Source organism: Oncorhynchus clarkii, chromosome 5 (assembly GCF_045791955.1).
Source record: "Oncorhynchus clarkii lewisi isolate Uvic-CL-2024 chromosome 5, UVic_Ocla_1.0, whole genome shotgun sequence".
In the NCBI taxonomy this organism is placed as follows: Eukaryota; Metazoa; Chordata; class Actinopteri; order Salmoniformes; family Salmonidae; genus Oncorhynchus; species Oncorhynchus clarkii.
Window position 1 is genome coordinate 23,767,286 of NC_092151.1, and position 18,056 is coordinate 23,785,341.

The 18,056-nt window shown below is 40.2% G+C and overlaps 1 protein-coding gene across 4 annotated transcripts in view; it reads right to left on the bottom strand.

Moving 5' to 3' along the window:
• Window positions 1–1,072: 1,072 nt before the first annotated feature.
• Window positions 1,073–18,056, bottom strand: part of LOC139408556 (erbin-like) — a 118,465-nt gene continuing 101,481 nt past the window's right edge. For all 4 annotated transcript variants that reach the window (XM_071152594.1, XM_071152592.1, XM_071152593.1 and 1 more), the window contains 5 exons: window positions 16,856–16,912; window positions 9,669–9,854; window positions 5,321–5,413; window positions 4,958–5,032; window positions 1,073–4,577 (listed from right to left, as the gene is read on the bottom strand). In XM_071152594.1, coding sequence (XP_071008695.1) covers window positions 4,470–4,577; window positions 4,958–5,032; window positions 5,321–5,413; window positions 9,669–9,854; window positions 16,856–16,912 — 519 coding nt within the window. In that variant the 3' untranslated portion in view covers window positions 1,073–4,469. The remainder of the gene's footprint in view (window positions 4,578–4,957; window positions 5,033–5,320; window positions 5,414–9,668; window positions 9,855–16,855; window positions 16,913–18,056) is intronic.

An 18,056-nucleotide genomic window follows, 5' to 3' on the forward strand; every position in this document is an offset into this window, starting at 1 on the left:
TATTTGGGAGAGGCATTGACATGCTGAAAGCACTGAGCTGTCTGTTTAAACACACAGCTCAGACACCCATACATACCTCACAAGACAGGTCTCTTCACAGTCCCAAAGTCCAGAACAGACTATGGGAGGCGCACAGTACTACATAAAGCCATGACTACATAGAACTCTATTCCACATCAGGTAACTGATGCAAGCAAGATAATCAGATTTTAAAAACAGATAAAAATACACCTTATGGAACAGTGGGGACTGTGAAGCAGCACAGACACATGCATGAACACATATAACATGGATTTGTGTTGTAGATATGTGGTAGTGGAGTAGGGCCCTGAGGCCACACACTTAGTGTGTTGTGAAAGCTGTTATGAATGTATTGTATAACTGCCTTAATTTTGCCGGACCTCAGGAAGAGAAGCTGCTGCCAAGGCAGTACAAATAAATACTCTCTCCCTGAGCCCATGCCCCAAACAGACAGAACAGTAACACCAACAGAGCTAGAGCTCTACATTTTGAAATGACACCTCTTCAGAACTAATGTAGTCTAATCTGGGCTTCTCAATCCCCCCTTATACAGACCGGACTTGGTGAACCAATACATGGAAACTGAACACTTGTCTACAGTGGACATTTTTAGAATATAGCCAAGGTGTAACAACACAGGTAAAGATTACTGTAAGCCAAGTCCATTAAATGTGGTGGTGTGGGAGCATCACAGCTGTTATGTAGTTCAAGGGCTCTCCTTATGTTAATTTCATTTTCCAAATCCTAATACATAGCTGCATTAATATGCATTTCTTGCAACTGTATCTTCAACATCACAGACGGCCGGTGACATCTTATTTAGGGAGGATAGGCTCATAGTAATGGCTGGAACGGAATGGTTTTTAACACATCAAACACCCTTTCCATGTGTTTAATATTCCATTTCCACCATTATTATGAGCCGCCCCCCCACAGCAGTTTCCTCTGTTCAACATATTACTGTTAATATCCACACATGCTCTGGCATGGGGTGTTGATTTATTCAAAACCTTTGGAAAATCATGTTGAATGTCATTCAATGAAGAAAAGATTTTAAAGAGCATTAGTTTATTTCTTGTTTTCCACAGGTTACCTCAGAAACAGTATACTTTTATACAAAATCAGGAATGTTGAATAAATGCATCTCAATCATCTTACTGTAGCCGTTTCCAGAGAAACCTTTGAAATAGCTATACATTAAAAGAGTTGTGTATGCATTGCAACTTATTGCTAGTTTTACAAACTCAGTGACTAATGCCATGATTAATTCATTTAACTTTTTAAAAGTATTTACATTTTGATTAGTAATGTCTAAAAAGTCACAGGAAAATGTGCTAAATAAATAAAAACAAGGTGTGAATGTGAAGAGACCAGTTGTTGTTGGATATGGAAAACAGGTGAGCCCCGAGGTCTTAGTCCCAGATTGTCTACCGTCTATTGGACAGTTATTTTCCTTCTTTTGTCACGAATATAAAACAAATATGACCTTGACAATCATTAGATTGTTCTTATTCCCAGATCAAAAAGTAAAAGAACAGTGTCCACAACAAAACAGCATAAAAAACTATTACAATGTTTCTTAAACTAATCTTGAGAGGGGGAAATGCAGGAGAAGTCTTAAATGGTCACCACTTGAGGCGAACATTGACCAATGACAAACATATCTGCAGTTATTATGAGCGTGCCACTGGGGCTGCAGTTGATTAAAAAACTAGGACAGTTTCAGTTGGGCGCAATGTTCAGTTGGAATTCAAAATGGAAAAGAGGGGAGCAAACATCATTGATACAGTGTTTTCCATTCAAGTCACAAGTTGACAGTACCATAATCTTAAACTGTATGCATGAAGTAATTGAATACATACAGGTCAGGTACAGTAGATTACATACCATTTTAAATTTGTAATATTCAATATATGCAATTTAGCAGACACTTTTATCCAAAGCGACTTACATTCATGCATGCATTGATTTTACATATGGGTAGTCCCGGGAATCAAACCAACAACCGCTGCGATACAAGCACCATGCTCTACCAACTGAGTCATACAGGACTATACATTTACAAATTTGTTAGGTATTGGGATGACATAAATTACAATGTCATAACTTTATATATGCTCAGTCACAATTCAGTGTTTGCATTACAATCAATTTGTAAACAAATTTCACTGGGGCCATAACTTGTAGATATCTTTGAATTGGATCATTTTAGTTTCTGTAGGAAATACTTAACTTTTTTCATGGATTAACTCACAAAATAGACAATTCATAGGGTGATTTCATGCAAACAACACATACATCTATAAACTTTTGATCACACTGAGTGGACATAGCAGAGTAGCTATAAAAAGCATTTTTATAATTTGACAATTCAATTAAACATTACAAATGACTTTGTTTTTTTGCCTTTGCAGCTCTGATTGACTTCATTTTACACTGGTGTAAAAGTGAATCATGTTTGCACAACATAACAAGCTGGTTTGAACTGTTTTCGGAGCAGTCAAGCTTGGGAAAACTAGCAACTCATTTGTAAGGGCAGAGTGCCACAAGACCATTCACTATTATACAATGCAGACTAAAATGTTTGTTTCTTTGCTAAAGATATGTTTTTATAAAAAAAATATTCACAATATAAATCCTGTGTAACAATATTTTATTACAGGTTATTAAAAATGCAATTGGATGTCTTTCTGAATGAAAACCAATCCTATTGCTTTTAAACCATTATGACAAGTCACGCGGCGTGTACTCAAGAGGAGAGCGTTTAGTTTGTGAAACAAAGTACGTGAATATTGCTTGAGGGTCAGGGTAGTCACTCCTTCCCTCCCCTTGTTCTAACAGTTCAAGGTCTATGGCACTTGACAGCTCCCCCCTAGTTCATTTGATCCAGCGTAGAGCAAGGAGTCCATATATGAAACACTATCTCAACACAAAAAGAGATGATGCATGATGTCTAAAAATGTTATTTTACACACGGCAAAATGTAGTTGTTTTCCGCCACTTAAAAAAAAGTTAGACAGAAACCCCTTTTCAATCTGAAAGCATGTGAGAGTGTTTTCTAGTCACCAATGGCTGCCTTCAGGGAGAAGCCCTTTATAGTCTTACCAACATGAGTGAAACATGAGTGAAACATGAGTGAAAGGGGCACAGAGACCAGGCCTGCTCAGAGTCTCACAGGCTGCATCTGAAATGACAACCTATATCCTTTGTATACAGTTCACCACTAGTATGTAGCGTGCTCTATGGGGAATAGGGTGTCACTCCCAGCAGCACCTCCCAGCAGCACCTCCAACACATGGGGTGTAATCATTCGTCCAAACAGTTGCAAAACTGAACCTTTTGGAACTAAAACAACAGTTTATATTGGACACTTTTAGCTAGGTCCCTCCCTGTTTCGTTGAGTTTGCTTCCTTTTAAGAAATGTTTTGCAACAAAATCAGCATAATGAATACACCCCTGGCCATGGTCTCCACACATGCTTAGCTTACCTACCTTTACCACTCCGCCTTCTGACCCATTCTCACATCACATTCTCACATCACATTCTAGGCTAAGGCATCCTCTCTCATCATCTGTTCCATATTCCAGTCCCAATTCCATTTCACATACAAAGAGCGTTTTACAGCATCCAAGTAGTCGGCACTCGGGGAAGTTGATTCAGTGACGGAGGATTTGCTCAGGAGTTGAGAGGTGAGTGAGGGATATTTCAAGCCAGTGGTGCCATGGAGGCTACTGAAACTGCTCCTACACTAAAATGAGGACAGTACAGATACTGGATGTATGCAGTGTGGCTCACAGGTTCTATGGAGGCAGAGGCAAATAAATTGTCCTTCTGAAATATCCACTATGTATGGAACTCGTTCCAAAAACTGTCACAATTGTAAGTAGGCAGAGGGGAAATTTGATAAAAGAAACTCCCCGAAAGCTCAATCCAGTACTACATTTGTCTCCACAAGAAAGCACATAACATTGTCCCCCATATCACATCTCGGCTAAGTCAAACAAGTGGTTTCAGCATCTTAAAAGTAATAATAACATGACTTAAAAATAAAGGCAAATCGGATGTAAGCAGAGAGCGATAAAGAGAGGTAGCCCTGTCCTCTAGTGGTCAACTACAGTTAATGCTCAACTACAGCAACTAGAAACTGCAATGATGAGGGTGAATTATTTTCTTTGAAAAACAAGTCTTTACAGAAAGCAGTCTTTACAAAATCTCTGTGTCATTGGAGCACACGCCTTCTCTGGTGCGTCCTCGGAGTAAAAAATAACCGGGCTATCCCCCCAAGTCCACTTGATGCAGTGGTTCGGCCCCTGTTATCCCAAAAGCTCTTAAAGGTTCTCTTCACCATAAAGCAAGCTCCTCTGTGTATAAAAATAAGAAGGAAGTGGACATTCAGTTCTCGTGTGGTTTTGTCTGGATCGGAGGTCACAGTCCTGTCTGTCTCGCTCTACGCTGTCACCTCTCGGATGATGATCATATCCACAGTGGTGGGAAACGTCTTCAGCAGGGCTACGGCGTTCCCGTGGTCAATGTTCACAAAGCTGTATCCGTTCACCTGGGTAGAAATGCATTTCATTGATTTAATTAGAGATTTGTGGATATTTAGCTAAACACCAAGATAGCAACTTTGGCTTTGATGTTTTATTCAATGTTTATTATTATTATTGCTATTTTAACACTTTCTTGAGACTGTGGGGAAGACAAGTGGGAGAAACAAAGTAGAAAGGTGCAGATGGAGATTGAACCCTAGACACCGTTGGAGTTGCACACCCGTGCATTGAGTTGGAGTCACAGAGGGCGTTACAGCTAGATCACAGACTCTGCACTACAGATGTTTGTAGTGGGTTCATAGTAGGTAAACATCTGTTCAGCAAAGAACCTATACTGTACAGATTTATGCTATATAGAATATAGAGGTAATGGTATTGGATTTACCTGGAGGATCTTGTCTCCAGGCTGGAGGATCTTTGAGACAGGTCCCTCAGGCTGGACCCTCGTCACAAAGATGCCCTGAGAGAGAAGAGAGAGAGCACCACATCCATTTGGTCAACAACACCCATAACACCATTTCATTGATTGATACTGTTCCAAAATCAGTAAAAATGCATCAACAAGCTAAATTGCTAGCACAGCTAACAATTATATTCTGACTGATAACACTCATGGATCATATTTGAATAAAAATACTATGTTAAACCTGTGAAACTGTTTACAATCAATTTCACATGCACTAGGCTGCAAAAATAGACAACACTACATTGTTATGGGGAAAAAAAGAGGGCTGATGAGCGTAAATACATTATCGTCCGGACGAAAGGGGTTTCCCCGTCCTCCCACTCCTCCTGATATACTGAACCCTAGCTCAGGGTTCTTCTCCACTTTCACACGCATCTGAAATAGACACAGACATATTACTCACCTGACAGGGGACTTTACTGTAAACTGTACATTTGAATATGAGTCACACTAGGGTTGCACATATTCAGAGGTGGAAACTTTCCGTGGGAATTAACGGGAATATATGGTAATTAATGGAAATATATGCAAATTCATATTAATACTATTTAAACGTAGATGTTTTTTGCATTTGAAATATTTACCATATCATATGGAGACAAACATAAACCTTTAACCTTATCATTAAGTAGACATAATTGTAAATGATTAAATCCTCCAATAGAAAAACAAAACAATTTTGTTACGAATTTAACTTTAATTAAATGAGTTGACTCTTCACATTGGATGATTTCACTGAACAACAAAAGAAAAAGAATATTGAATGATCCCTGATAATCCATCGCATCTCCAAAAAACCTTTTCAACATACATCTGTAAAATTATAGTCTAGAAACTAAAGTACTGGTTGTCTTCCTCTAAAGCTTCCTTGTCTTCTCCCTGGACCTCCTCAATGTCCACCTCTTGAACATCAGATTCTGAGGCCTCAGCTTCACTCTCGCTTTCCAACCTTGTTGAGGATGGCTCGCTGTCAGGCTCAAAAAGCCTCAAATTTGCCCAGATGGCAACAAATTTTTCAACCCTTGTATTGGTCAGCCTGTTGCGTGCTTTGGTGTGTCTGTTCCCAAACAAGGACCAGTTGAGCTCTGAGGCGGCTGATGTTGGTGGGATTTGGAGGATGTTGGTGGGATTTGGAGGATGATGTAGGCAACAGGGGAAAGAGCCTCAGATCCACAAAGTCCCTTCCACAAGGTGGCTGATAAGATATGTTGGCACGACTGCCATATTGCATCTCCATCCTAAAGCCCTTGCTTGGAACTGTACTTCTCCAGACTACTAAGAAACTTGCCCTCATCCAGGCCAAGGTGGCGAGACACGGTAGTGATGACACCATAGGCCTTGCTGATCTCTACACCAGACAGGATGCGCTTTCCAGCATACTTGGTGTTACGGATACAGGTATCCTGTGTCTGTGTGTATCCTGTGTGTGTTTCTTTTCTCTCCTTCTCCCCTCACAGGTGAAAATCATTACTCCCCAATCAGTCAACAATCAACCCATCAATCAGAAGACACACCTCCTCCTGTTTCCTACCCTATCACAGTTCCTTCCCCATGGTTTAAAAACCACATCATTTGTTTGTTCAAGAGCTCAATCTCTTTGTAATGCCAAGTTGGTAGAACTCTGCTCTTGATAGATTTCAGAAGCTCAATCTTTGTAATGCTATGTTGGTAGATCGCTGTTCTTGTAGATTTCAGGAGAGCTCAATCTCTTTGTAATGCCATGTTTGTAGATCTCTGTTCTTCGCTCGCTCTCTGTGTATTAATTAACCTCCTCTTTTGTTTGAGCACCTCCATAGCACTTTGTCATCTCCTGTGAGTATTGTTTTTGCTTATGGTGTTTGCTGGTGGGAAAAGGGGAAACCAAGACAAGTCGCCCATGGGCATACACTACCCGTAGGTAAACTTTGTTAACACACACTAGTTAGAACTGGGCGGACCACCCACTGTATTTTGGTTAGTTAGTTAGCTGTTGTTGAAATAGGCTAGTCTAGCTTAGGGGTGTTTTTGCATATTTGTTTCTTTCCTTGGGTCCAGCTCAGCCCCTTTTCCTGCTCCCCCCCCATTACCGTGTGTTTTACAATAAACCCTGAGTTTGACGGTATTATTTCAGTTGTCCTGGTTATTTCGTTCACTTTTACTTTGTCACTGTTATAATTTACATGAGTTATGTTACGGGTCTCACTACCATCCCCCCTAGACTGTCGGGCCAAAAGGGATTCGTAACACTTGGGGTACAAGCCCATACACGCTGCGGCGTGTATTGGCTTCAGGACGAAGTTGTCACGCTTTTGATGTATTTCAGAACTAAAGTTTCCTCTGCTTGGAGCAACAGTGAAGTGGGCAGGGCAGTATGGATTTCTACTGCTGCTATAGGTTTCAGGAGTTTTACCACTCTCTCCCAAAATACATCATCCAGGAGGATCCTCTTGATGGGGCTGTCCATATCGGCAGACTGTGATATGGCCATTTCTTGGAGAGACTCCTTCCCCTCAAGGAGACTGTCAAACATGATGACAACACCACACCAACAGGTGTTGCCGGGGGCCTTCAATGTGGTGCTCTTATTCTTTTCACTTTGCTTGGTGAGGTAGATTGCTGCTATAACTTGATGACCCTTCACATACCTAACCATTTCCTTGGCTCTCTTGTAGAGTGTATCCATTGTTTTCAGTGCCATGATGTCCTTGAGGAGCAGATTCGATGCATGAGCAGCACAGCAAATGGGTGTGATGTGAGGGTAGGACTCCACCTCTTTAGACCAAGCAGCCTTCATGTTCGCTGCATTGTCTGTCACCAGTGCAAATGCCTTCTGTGGTCCAAGGTCATTGATGACTGCCATCAGCTCATCTGCAATGTAGAGACCGGTGTGTCTGTTGTCCCTTGTCTGTGCTCTTGTAGAATACTGGTTGATGGGTGGAGATTATGTAGTTAATTATTCCTTGCCCATGAACATTCGACCAACATTCGACCACCAGAATCAGAGATGATTGCAAAACAGTCTGCTTTCTCTATGATTTGCTTGACCTTCACTTGAACTCTGTTGCACTCTGCATCCAGCAAATGCGTAGATAAAGCATGTCTGGTTGGAGGGTTGTATGCTGGGCGAAGAAATCTTCCAATACACATTGCCTGTGAGCATCAGAGGTGAAGCAGTTGCATACACAGCTCGAGCATGACATTCACCAGCATTTCTCTGACTATGTTCCTCCATTGAGTCAAAAAAAATGAGCTGTTGCTATCGATAAGGTGTCTGATTCATAATTTTCACCACAAATAGAAGTAGAGGGACTTTTGTCAGAGATTTCTTGTTGTGAGCGTTGAGGGAACTTTATGCACTTGGCCAGATGATTCTGTATCTTTGTTGCTTTCTTCACCTATGATTTGGCATGGTATTTGCAAATGAACACAGCTTTTCCTTCTACATTAGCTGCAGTGAAATGTCTCCACACATAAGATAGCACCCATGGCATTTTCCTGTAGACATTATTGCAATCAAAATTTACCAGAAATCATGTAGTCCTTGGCTCAGACAGTATAGTAGTGTGGGCTCAATAGCATCTAATTAGTGTGCAAGATCTTGAGAATCAGCTGTACATGTGATGGAAGAATGCACTGTGCATGCATGTTTCAATTCCATATCAAACAATACCTAGAATTGCCTTATATGTATCCCACAAAAAAGGTTCACTGTTATAAGCTAACTTTTTTGATGAATTTAAGCAAAATCCCCTAAATTCCAGGGCTTAACTTCCCATGGAAAATTTCCAGGAAATTGACTGACCCTTTGCAACCCTAAGTCACACACATCACAGTCACAGAGAAAAATATTAGATAAGAGTGTGGAGGATTCATTCTATCCAGGTAGTTCAGGTTACAACAAAACCATGTTACGCATGCTTCAACCTAGTGGTCAGTGTCACCAACCCTATTCCTCGAGCGCTACATGGTATAGTTCAAGCACAGCACTACAACATCTATATGAGTTTGACCAAATCAATTTGGTTGGGGGGGGGGGTTATAAGATGGTCATTTATCTATTTGATTCTGAATTTTAGGACCCCTTTTAGGTATAATATATGTATATATATTTAAAAAAATACCAAATCCCATGGAAAAGCATTGGATTACACATTCATAAATGGCAAAAAAATACAGTCATATTTAACCCCTTTTTGGGGTAGGCACAAACTTACTGTACCTCCATACTTCCATTGAATTTTAACTGGTACCGGTTACCTTCAGACAAGACCGTGACACTTGTGGGGGTGGTAGAGCAAAATGGACCACCATCGTGTTCGTGAGTCTTATCTTTCCATAGAGTGGTCATAATAGTCCGGCAAACACAGCTGCAGAAGGCCGCCATAGGCGGATGTGGTGGATTGAGATGCAGCCAATGCAAAAAAACAGATATCTCTAGCTTATACTGCAGCATTTGATGTGGATTTTTTTACTATGTTACTTAGATTTACGGACTGGTGCGTCAATTGACACTAGGGGGTGTTAATGTAAGTTTTGATGATGAATGATGTTTTTAGTTGTGGGCTGACAACCTATAACTCTCCATGGCTAAGGATGGGGGAACATTGTTTTACTGCAACTCTTCCGTCTCTCATCCATCCCACCATCCTACCTCCTGGTGCAGTGTGTCTTGAGTGGCCCGTGGCGGAGGGGGTCCCTGGTGCTGCTGGCCATGGGAGACCTTAAGCATCAGGTAGTCGATGAGCTGCTCTCTGGAGGGGTGGCGGGCCATGGGCGCCTGGCACGACGTCATCTGGCCTCGCACTGGACCGCCCATCTGACCATTCATTAAAGGCACCTGGGCAACACACAGACAGACATACACACAAACAAAGAGACAGACATTGTTATAGAGTTAACATTCCAACAACCAAATTGATTGTCAGTGCATATCTAAAAGGCTCATCCATAAATAAGCTTTCAACTTCAGCATGGTTTGGGAATACACTGCATGAGGTTTCATAGTACTAAAATCCCTATTTTCCCACCACCTTGGTTACCATAACCCTCTAAAACTAAAGAAAACAAATACTAGGCTATAATCCAGCAAGAGAAAAGCCCTCACTGGTCCAATTTGGCCAAAGGACAAGATAAACTGCAGGACTGCGTCACGATCGTTGGAAGCATACTCGGCCCAACATGCAGCGTGATCTGGGTTCCACATCTTTTTTTCATTTTCTTTTTTTAAGTAAGTGAACCACACAACAAAACAAAGAATAAAGAATCATACAAATCACCAACATAGAAATAGTAACCTAGAACCCCACATAGAAATAATAACCTAGAACCCCACATAGAAATAATAAACTAGAATATCCCCCAGTCACACCCTGATCTACTTCACCATAAAGAAACAATGGCTCTCTATGGTCAGGGCATGAAAGTACCCGCGAGATCTGGGTTCCACATCTTTTTTTTTTTTTTAAGTAAGTGAGTGAACCACACAACAAAACATGACGACAATTGAGTGCTAACATTCAACAATATCCCACAAACACAGGAGGGGAAAACAGCTACTTAAATATGATCCCCAATTAGAGACAACGATTACCAGCTGCCTCTAATTTGGAATCATACAAATCACCAACATAGAAATAACCTAGAACACCACATAGAAAAAATTAACTAGAATACCCCCCAGTCACGCCCTGATCTACTTCACCATAGAGAAACAATGGCTCTCTATGGTCAGGGCGTGACAGACTGGCATACAGAATAACATGATGTAACAGAATAAAGTGTGATTTCAGCAGAAGTTGCTGATTTAGCACCAGCAAGGTGCTCTGTTTTAGAGACACTGGCTGTGTGTCCAGCAGCAGGCTCGCCACCGCCCTCAAAGCCATGGAAATCATTTGGCTCCGACTAGTGTGGAGGATGAAGCGTAGAGATAATTTCATTAAGTTTTAATAGATGGTGGTGGTGCTGCAGTTATTGGCAGGTTCCATTAATGGAGGGAGGACAGAGGGGTGGAGATGCTGGGCCAGCAGTGGTTTGGGTTTTCTCCACGATAAGAGTAAAATCTGAAATTACACCCTATTCCCTACATTCTATGTAATATGGTAGGATAGGCTAGGGCTCTGGTCAAAATAAGTGCACTATATAAACAAAGGCTTTCTTTATGGTGTGATTCAAGAGTAATTCTTAATGCCAGGTCTGAAGGACCATTTCATCCTGGTAAACCTTAAGGTAGAATCACAAAATGTCGACAAATTCCCCACATTTGGCCAGAACATGTCTAAATAACAACATTATTTAATTAATTCCCTATCCATAACCCTAGTTCAAATATATTTGTCCTATCCACGTGAGTCTATCTACAAAAGATCCCATACATTATTTCCTCCAAATGTACATCCAGGCAGATCGACAGTAAGTCTAAGAAAAACAGAGTAGATTGAATTAAAACAAAGAGACCATTGAGTCAGTGCATTCAGAAGGAGACATTTACATAAAATAACTTAACGTCTGATAAGGACTTCACGTCTGTGTAATAAGAGGGCTCTCTATGAGCCGGGCTGTAGTTCTCTGTAAGACATCTCTTGAAACAGACCATTTAAAATTCTCCCAGACAGCAGACTGACCTCATTCTGCAGCTCTGTCTAAGCCGGTTACTGAAAAGAGACAGTAGCAGTATCACCAAACAACCTGCAGGGGTATCTGGAGTGGCTACGGATACATACGGAGTTCTGTATCCCAATTTGCCCAGACTAAAAATAAGTATATTAGTGCAGGATTTTTTTGCTCGGCTGCAGCTACCCCCTAATTGATCGCCTTTGTCTGGTCATGGTATAGCCTTCAAACTTCAAGTTGTACACAAAACTGTTCTATTGTATTCCATGCCTCAGACAGTAAGCATAAGTGCGATTTCATGTTCCATTTTACAGGAGGGGAGTAAGCTATAGCTATTTACATGTTTTACACAAAATACATGATTGACATGTTCGTATAAACTTTGTTTTCAGTATTGCAAACAGAAGAACGACACAAACAGGCAGTATAGTGATTTCATGTTATTCTTAGCTGCTGATTTACATTCAGCTATTTACTCTTGCCACAACATAGCAGCATATTTGACATAACTATGGCACCGGGCGATACAAAACGAACTCGCCCATTATCAAACTCTTTTTACGGGTCAGCATACCCGCTCGGATGCCTAGAATGTTCTGCTGCCCAGATGTGGACTGCAGCAAGACAGAGATGAGCAGTCTTTATTTTTATATATAAAGAATATGCAGGACATTTGGGCTAGGGGGTATAATATCACATTACACAAGGACATTAAGGTATATACACACATTTATGGTCTTTAATGGTCTTAAAATACAGTTCAATTTATTTTTTGGAAGGTAAGAAAATGTGGTGTTTTGTTTGTAAATGTGCATTTGTTAAAATGAAATTTGGCCAAAAGAAAAATGAAATGAATTACATAAAATTGTTTCAACTTCTTTATATCGTAAGTAAATAATCCAAGCAGTACATCTCTCCACAATAATGTAAAATCTTCATAAATGTGTTATAAATCTACTGATGTCTCGCCACAGATTCCTTACATGAATACAATGCCAAAAAAGATGCAACACTTTCTGGATGGTCATTATAAAAAGGTACCATTTGAATTTGTTTTGTTTTTTTAACAGATATTATCAATAAAACAATTCCAATAAGGCATGACATAAGGTCCTGTTGTAACAAGGCTCGTATAGCTCTATTGCTGTTGAATGGACTAAATGAAAAACAAATCTTTCCTACTGGTGCGTCAACATGGTTAATTGTAGGTATGTTCTGAGGGTCAGGTCTTGACACGTTCCTGAATAATAAAGCAACACCCGAGGCAATGGCATCTAAAACAATTGCAAAATCTTTAGGTGTTACAGGGGTCTTGTAAAGTGATAAGAATTCCTTCAAATTAAGTAAAAGACCCTCTGCATTTACAAGTTGGCTTACCAACAGGATATTATTTCAGAACCAATATTCTAAAAACGAAGAAGTATTTTTATATAATATGTTCCGATTATTCCATATATGTGTGGAGAAAAATTACGCTAATAAATTAAGGACCATAACAAGAAAACCAATGAAAAGCAAAGAGTTTTCACTGGAACTTCGTCAATATTATAATTACAAACCAACATGAAGTTAAGGCCAGCAAAAGTAGAGAAGACACGATGATGAATAACGTTCCAGATAGAAGTGGGTCCTCTTATGAATTGTTTTATCCAATTGATCTTAAAATGATTATTTAAGGTAGTAAAGTTCAGCCCACCATACTCAGAAATGTTAATCACAACAGTTTTCCTAATGAAATGGGAATGTACAGTTTCTCCACAGAAAAGCATCTGGTCTATCTCTTTGCTTATTTTACCATCAAGATAAAAAGATAGAGGGGCATATGTTAGTCTAGAGATTCCTAATAACCAAGGCTGAGGGTCTCTTCCTTTTAAAGATAAGTCCCTCTGTAGCCATTGATTTAGCTTCTTCTGTTTGTTCTTTATTTTTTTAAATACAAGGGTTAAAATGTAGTAAGCCTCTAGACTTCTGATCCTTTGTAATGGTTATGCCTAAATATGTAAGTTATTATTTTACTGGAATACCATAATATGAAGGTGTCACACAATCTTTGACAGCCATGAGTTCACATTTATTCATGTTAAGATATAGACCAGATGCTTTGGAAAATGATTCTATTACATTGATTGACATGGGAATCTGACTAGCGTCTTTCAGCAAAAGTGTAGTATCGTAAGCAAGCTGGCTTATCATAATTTCTTTACCAGCTATGGAAATAACTTGTACAGGACTTTTATTTAAAGAATTTGTAAGAAGTTCGGTGATTAATAAAAACAGATACTGTGAGATAGGACAACCTTGCCCAATTCCTTGCTTTAACTCAAATCTAGGTGAGGTGCCATGTTTCAGTTTGATAGAGGTTACCATTTATATATAGAAAAGCGTCTTAATACCGTTACAGAAAAAATCCCCAAAGCCAAATTTCTCAAGAAGGTGGAAGAGTAACTGACGCTCCACTGTGTCAAATGCTTTATAAAAACCTACAAATAATATGAAGCTATCCTCAGTTATTAGGTCTGAGTAGTCAAGTATGTCTAATACTAGTCTGACATTGTTAGAAATATGTCTGTTCCTCATGAAGCCAGACTGTGTTTCATCAATGATTGCATCCAGCACTTCCTTTTCAGGCTGAGGTATCAGTGTCACACCCCTGAGTCATTGTAGGAGGGAGCACATTGTTTTTAATACTCTCTAAAAAGACTTCAAATAGGAAGGGAGCTACTTGTTCAGAAAATAACTTCTAAAGTCTGCGGTAATTCAATCGATACCTGGTGATTTATTGTTCTTTAGATGTTTGATAGACTCGATAATCTCTTCAAGTATGGTGGGTTCATCACACTGTTTAGATTCTGTATCACTGGTAGAGTGAACATTATTCAGTGAGTCAAAAAACATATATGTGGATTCCTGAGAGTACGTAGCGCTATACAATTTCCTGTAAAAACTTCTACAGTAGTTTGCGATACATTTTTAGTCATCTGTAATAACACCATCAATGCTTAAATTGTGGATAGTGTTATTTGTAGAAATAGGTTGAATTCTGTTCTCCCTCCTCAATCCATTTATTCCTAGAAGGTACCATGGCTGAAACATCAATCTGTTCCTTCTGGTGAGATTCTAGGGAGGAACATGGATTTCCGAACAGTTGATGAAATGTGCCTATGTTGAAATAATTACTTCACAGGTAATATCAAATATTTCCAATGAGCATCTTTACATGCAGTCCTCGACTGAGAAGTTTTCATATAGAAACACTGTACATACGGTAGAATACTCATATTTGTAATAGTTTCTTCTGCCTATATCTTGCATACAGTGGGGCAAAAAAGTATTTAGTCAGCCACCAATTGTGCAAGTTCTCCTACTTAAAAAGATGAGGCCTGTAATTTTCATCATAGGTACACTTCAACTATGACAGACAAAATGAGAAACAAAATCCAGAAAATCACATTGTAGGATTTATGAATTTCTTTGTAAATTATGGTGGAAAATAAGTATTTGGTCACCTACAAACATGCAAGATTTCTGGCTCTCACAGACCTGTAACTTCTTCTTTAAGAGGCTTCTCTGTCCTCCACTGTATTAATGGCACCTGTTTGAACTTGTTATCAGTATAAAAGACACCTGTCCACAACCTCAAACAGTCACACTCCAAACTCCACTATGGCCAAGACCAAAGAGCTGTCAAAGGACACAAGAAAGACAATTGTAGACCTGCACCAGGCTGGGAAGACTGAATCTGCAATAGGTAAGCAGCTTGGTTTGAAGAAATCAACTGTGGGAGCAATTATTAGGAAATGGAAGACATACAAGACCACTGATAATCTCCCTCGATCTGGGGCTCCACGCAAGATCTCACCCCGTGGGGTCAAAATGATCACAAGAACGGTGAGCAAAAATCCCAGAACCACACGGGGGGGACCTAGTGAATGACCTGCAGAGAGCTGGGACCAAAGTAACAAAGCCTACCATCAGCAAGGGCATTGAAGATGAAACGTGGCTGGGTCTTTCAGCATGACAATGATCCCAAACACACCGCCCGGGCAACGAAAGAGTGGCTTCGTAAGAAGCATTTCAAGGTCCTGGAGTGGCCTAGCCAGTCTCCAGATCTCAACCCCATAGAAAATCTTCGGAGGGGGTTGAAAGTCCGTGTTGCCAAGCAACAGCCCCAAAACATCACTGCTCTAGAGGATATCTGCATGGAGGAATGGGCCAAAATACCAGCAACAGTGTGTGAAAACCTTGTGAAGACTTACAGAAAACGTTTGACCTCTGTCATTGCCAACAAAGGGTATATAACAAAGTATTGAGATAAACTTTTGTTATTGACCAAATACTTATTTTCCTCCATAATTTGCAAATAAATACATAAAAAAATCCTACAATGTGATTTTCTGGATTTTTTTTCTCATTTTGTCTGTCATAGTTGAAGTGTACCTATGATGAAAATTACAGGCCTCTCATATTTTTAAGTGGGAGAACTTGCACAATTGGTGGCTGACTAAATACTTTTTTGCCCCACTGTATTACTTGCTTTATGCATCTCAATTCCTCGAAACGTCCATGGACACCGTACCATACTGTTTATATAGCCTAGTGATGAGGGTCAAGACGCCCACTCAGTGGACTGGGCTTATGAGCGCTCTAAGCTTCCAACAACGTATTCCACCCAGCTTAGTTCTTAATACCAGTATAACTGAAGCAACGCTCCTCCAACCCTCTCTGTGAGACACCGGGGGACCTGGTGGATGCAGAGATCTCCCATGAGAATAGATAGGCCTGAACAGTAATCTCTTTCAAGGCAGATCTCGTTAATTAGAACTCATTAATCACTGGTGGGGAGGAGGATGGTGCTGCTACGCTACTCCTGCTGCTGCTGCTGGGTCAATACCCTCAATCCTCAGCCAGCCAGCTCTCTAATCAGGCTGCTTGGACTGGGCTAGCCCACGCTCTACTTACAGTGGTCGGGAATGCATGTGCTGAAATGGGACAGACAGGCAGGCACTTTATGGATGGGCTGTATGATGGATTTGAAAAATAATTTCACTTGAAGAATACATTGTCAAATACCGTTCTGTTAACAAACTCTTCAAAGCCGTGTGGGCCTATAACTATCCTCTGGTCTTCATGGTCTGCATTCCTAATATCATACAGTAGGAAAAGAAACACCAATTTGAGATTGGTTTATGGGTGTCCTATGCTCTACATATGGCTCTAGTGTGCACTTACTTTTCGGAGGGTGTCCATGGTGTAGCCCTGTTGTCCTTGAGGACCTAACACATCATCCTGTAGAGGGAACAATGACAGTGATTAGTAACAAAGACCATGTGCTACTGTCTGTCGATGACAAACACACCTCTATGCACATTTTTTTAAATAACACAACCATATATCACAGCATAGAAAGTGCATTTTTATTGAGGAAAAAGATGCTTTCTATGCCTGTGATATGTGGTTGTCCCACCTAGCTATCTTAAGATGAATGCACAAACTGTATGTCGCTCTGGATAAGAGCATCTGCTAAATTAATAAAATGTAAATAGAATGTAATTCTTCATGTCTTAGGTGAATTAGTTGACCATGATCTGATCGAGGCTAATAATGTTAGTTACATGTTGGGTTAAGATTTTTTTTACATGTTGTGTTAACCATTAATTCTGAAATTTCTCTTAAATAATTCCAACACCTATGAAAATCATATCTAAAGATAACATTCTTAACAATGGGGATGATGTTTCCCTTCCCTATGGCCAAAAGCAGTGTCCTATATAAATAATACATAGGAAAGGAAAGAATGGTTCATCATGTTATAAGACCACACGTACACAGACACCATAATAACACCAGGTGCAAATGAAAGAGTTTGCAGCCATTTTCCACACTAAGACTCAATCTAACACCACAACTACTTCCTCTTTCAACTACATACCCCATACTGACATTGGACAAACACAGTGCTCATCTCCACACAAAGACGTGAAAGGGTTAAAGAGGCGATTCTGAAGTGATCAAAAGAGGAGGCATTAAGCGAGATGATGATTGATGATGAGTTAAGGTGTTGTTAAAGGGGAGAATCAGTTTTTTGGAAGGATAATCGGTCTTTGACGAGCGAGGGAGGCGCGCTACATTTAGATTGGAGTGCTGGAAGGTGTGTGTGTGTGTGTGTGTGGGGGGGGGGGGGGGGGGGGGGGGGTAGGATAAAGCACTGGGATAAGTGAATCATAGATTGGGAGGGAAGCCAGGTTTAAAAAGGGGCATTGTGTACCATGCAACATGCTACTATTATTATACACATCCGACTCAGTAATATGCAACGTGATGTTATTTCAGGGCAGAGATGAGGGACTTGTAGCCTATACAGCTTATCAAAGGCTTCAGACTCTGATTGTGATTTAACTGGATAAATTAGATTCCACTACACCAAGCCAGT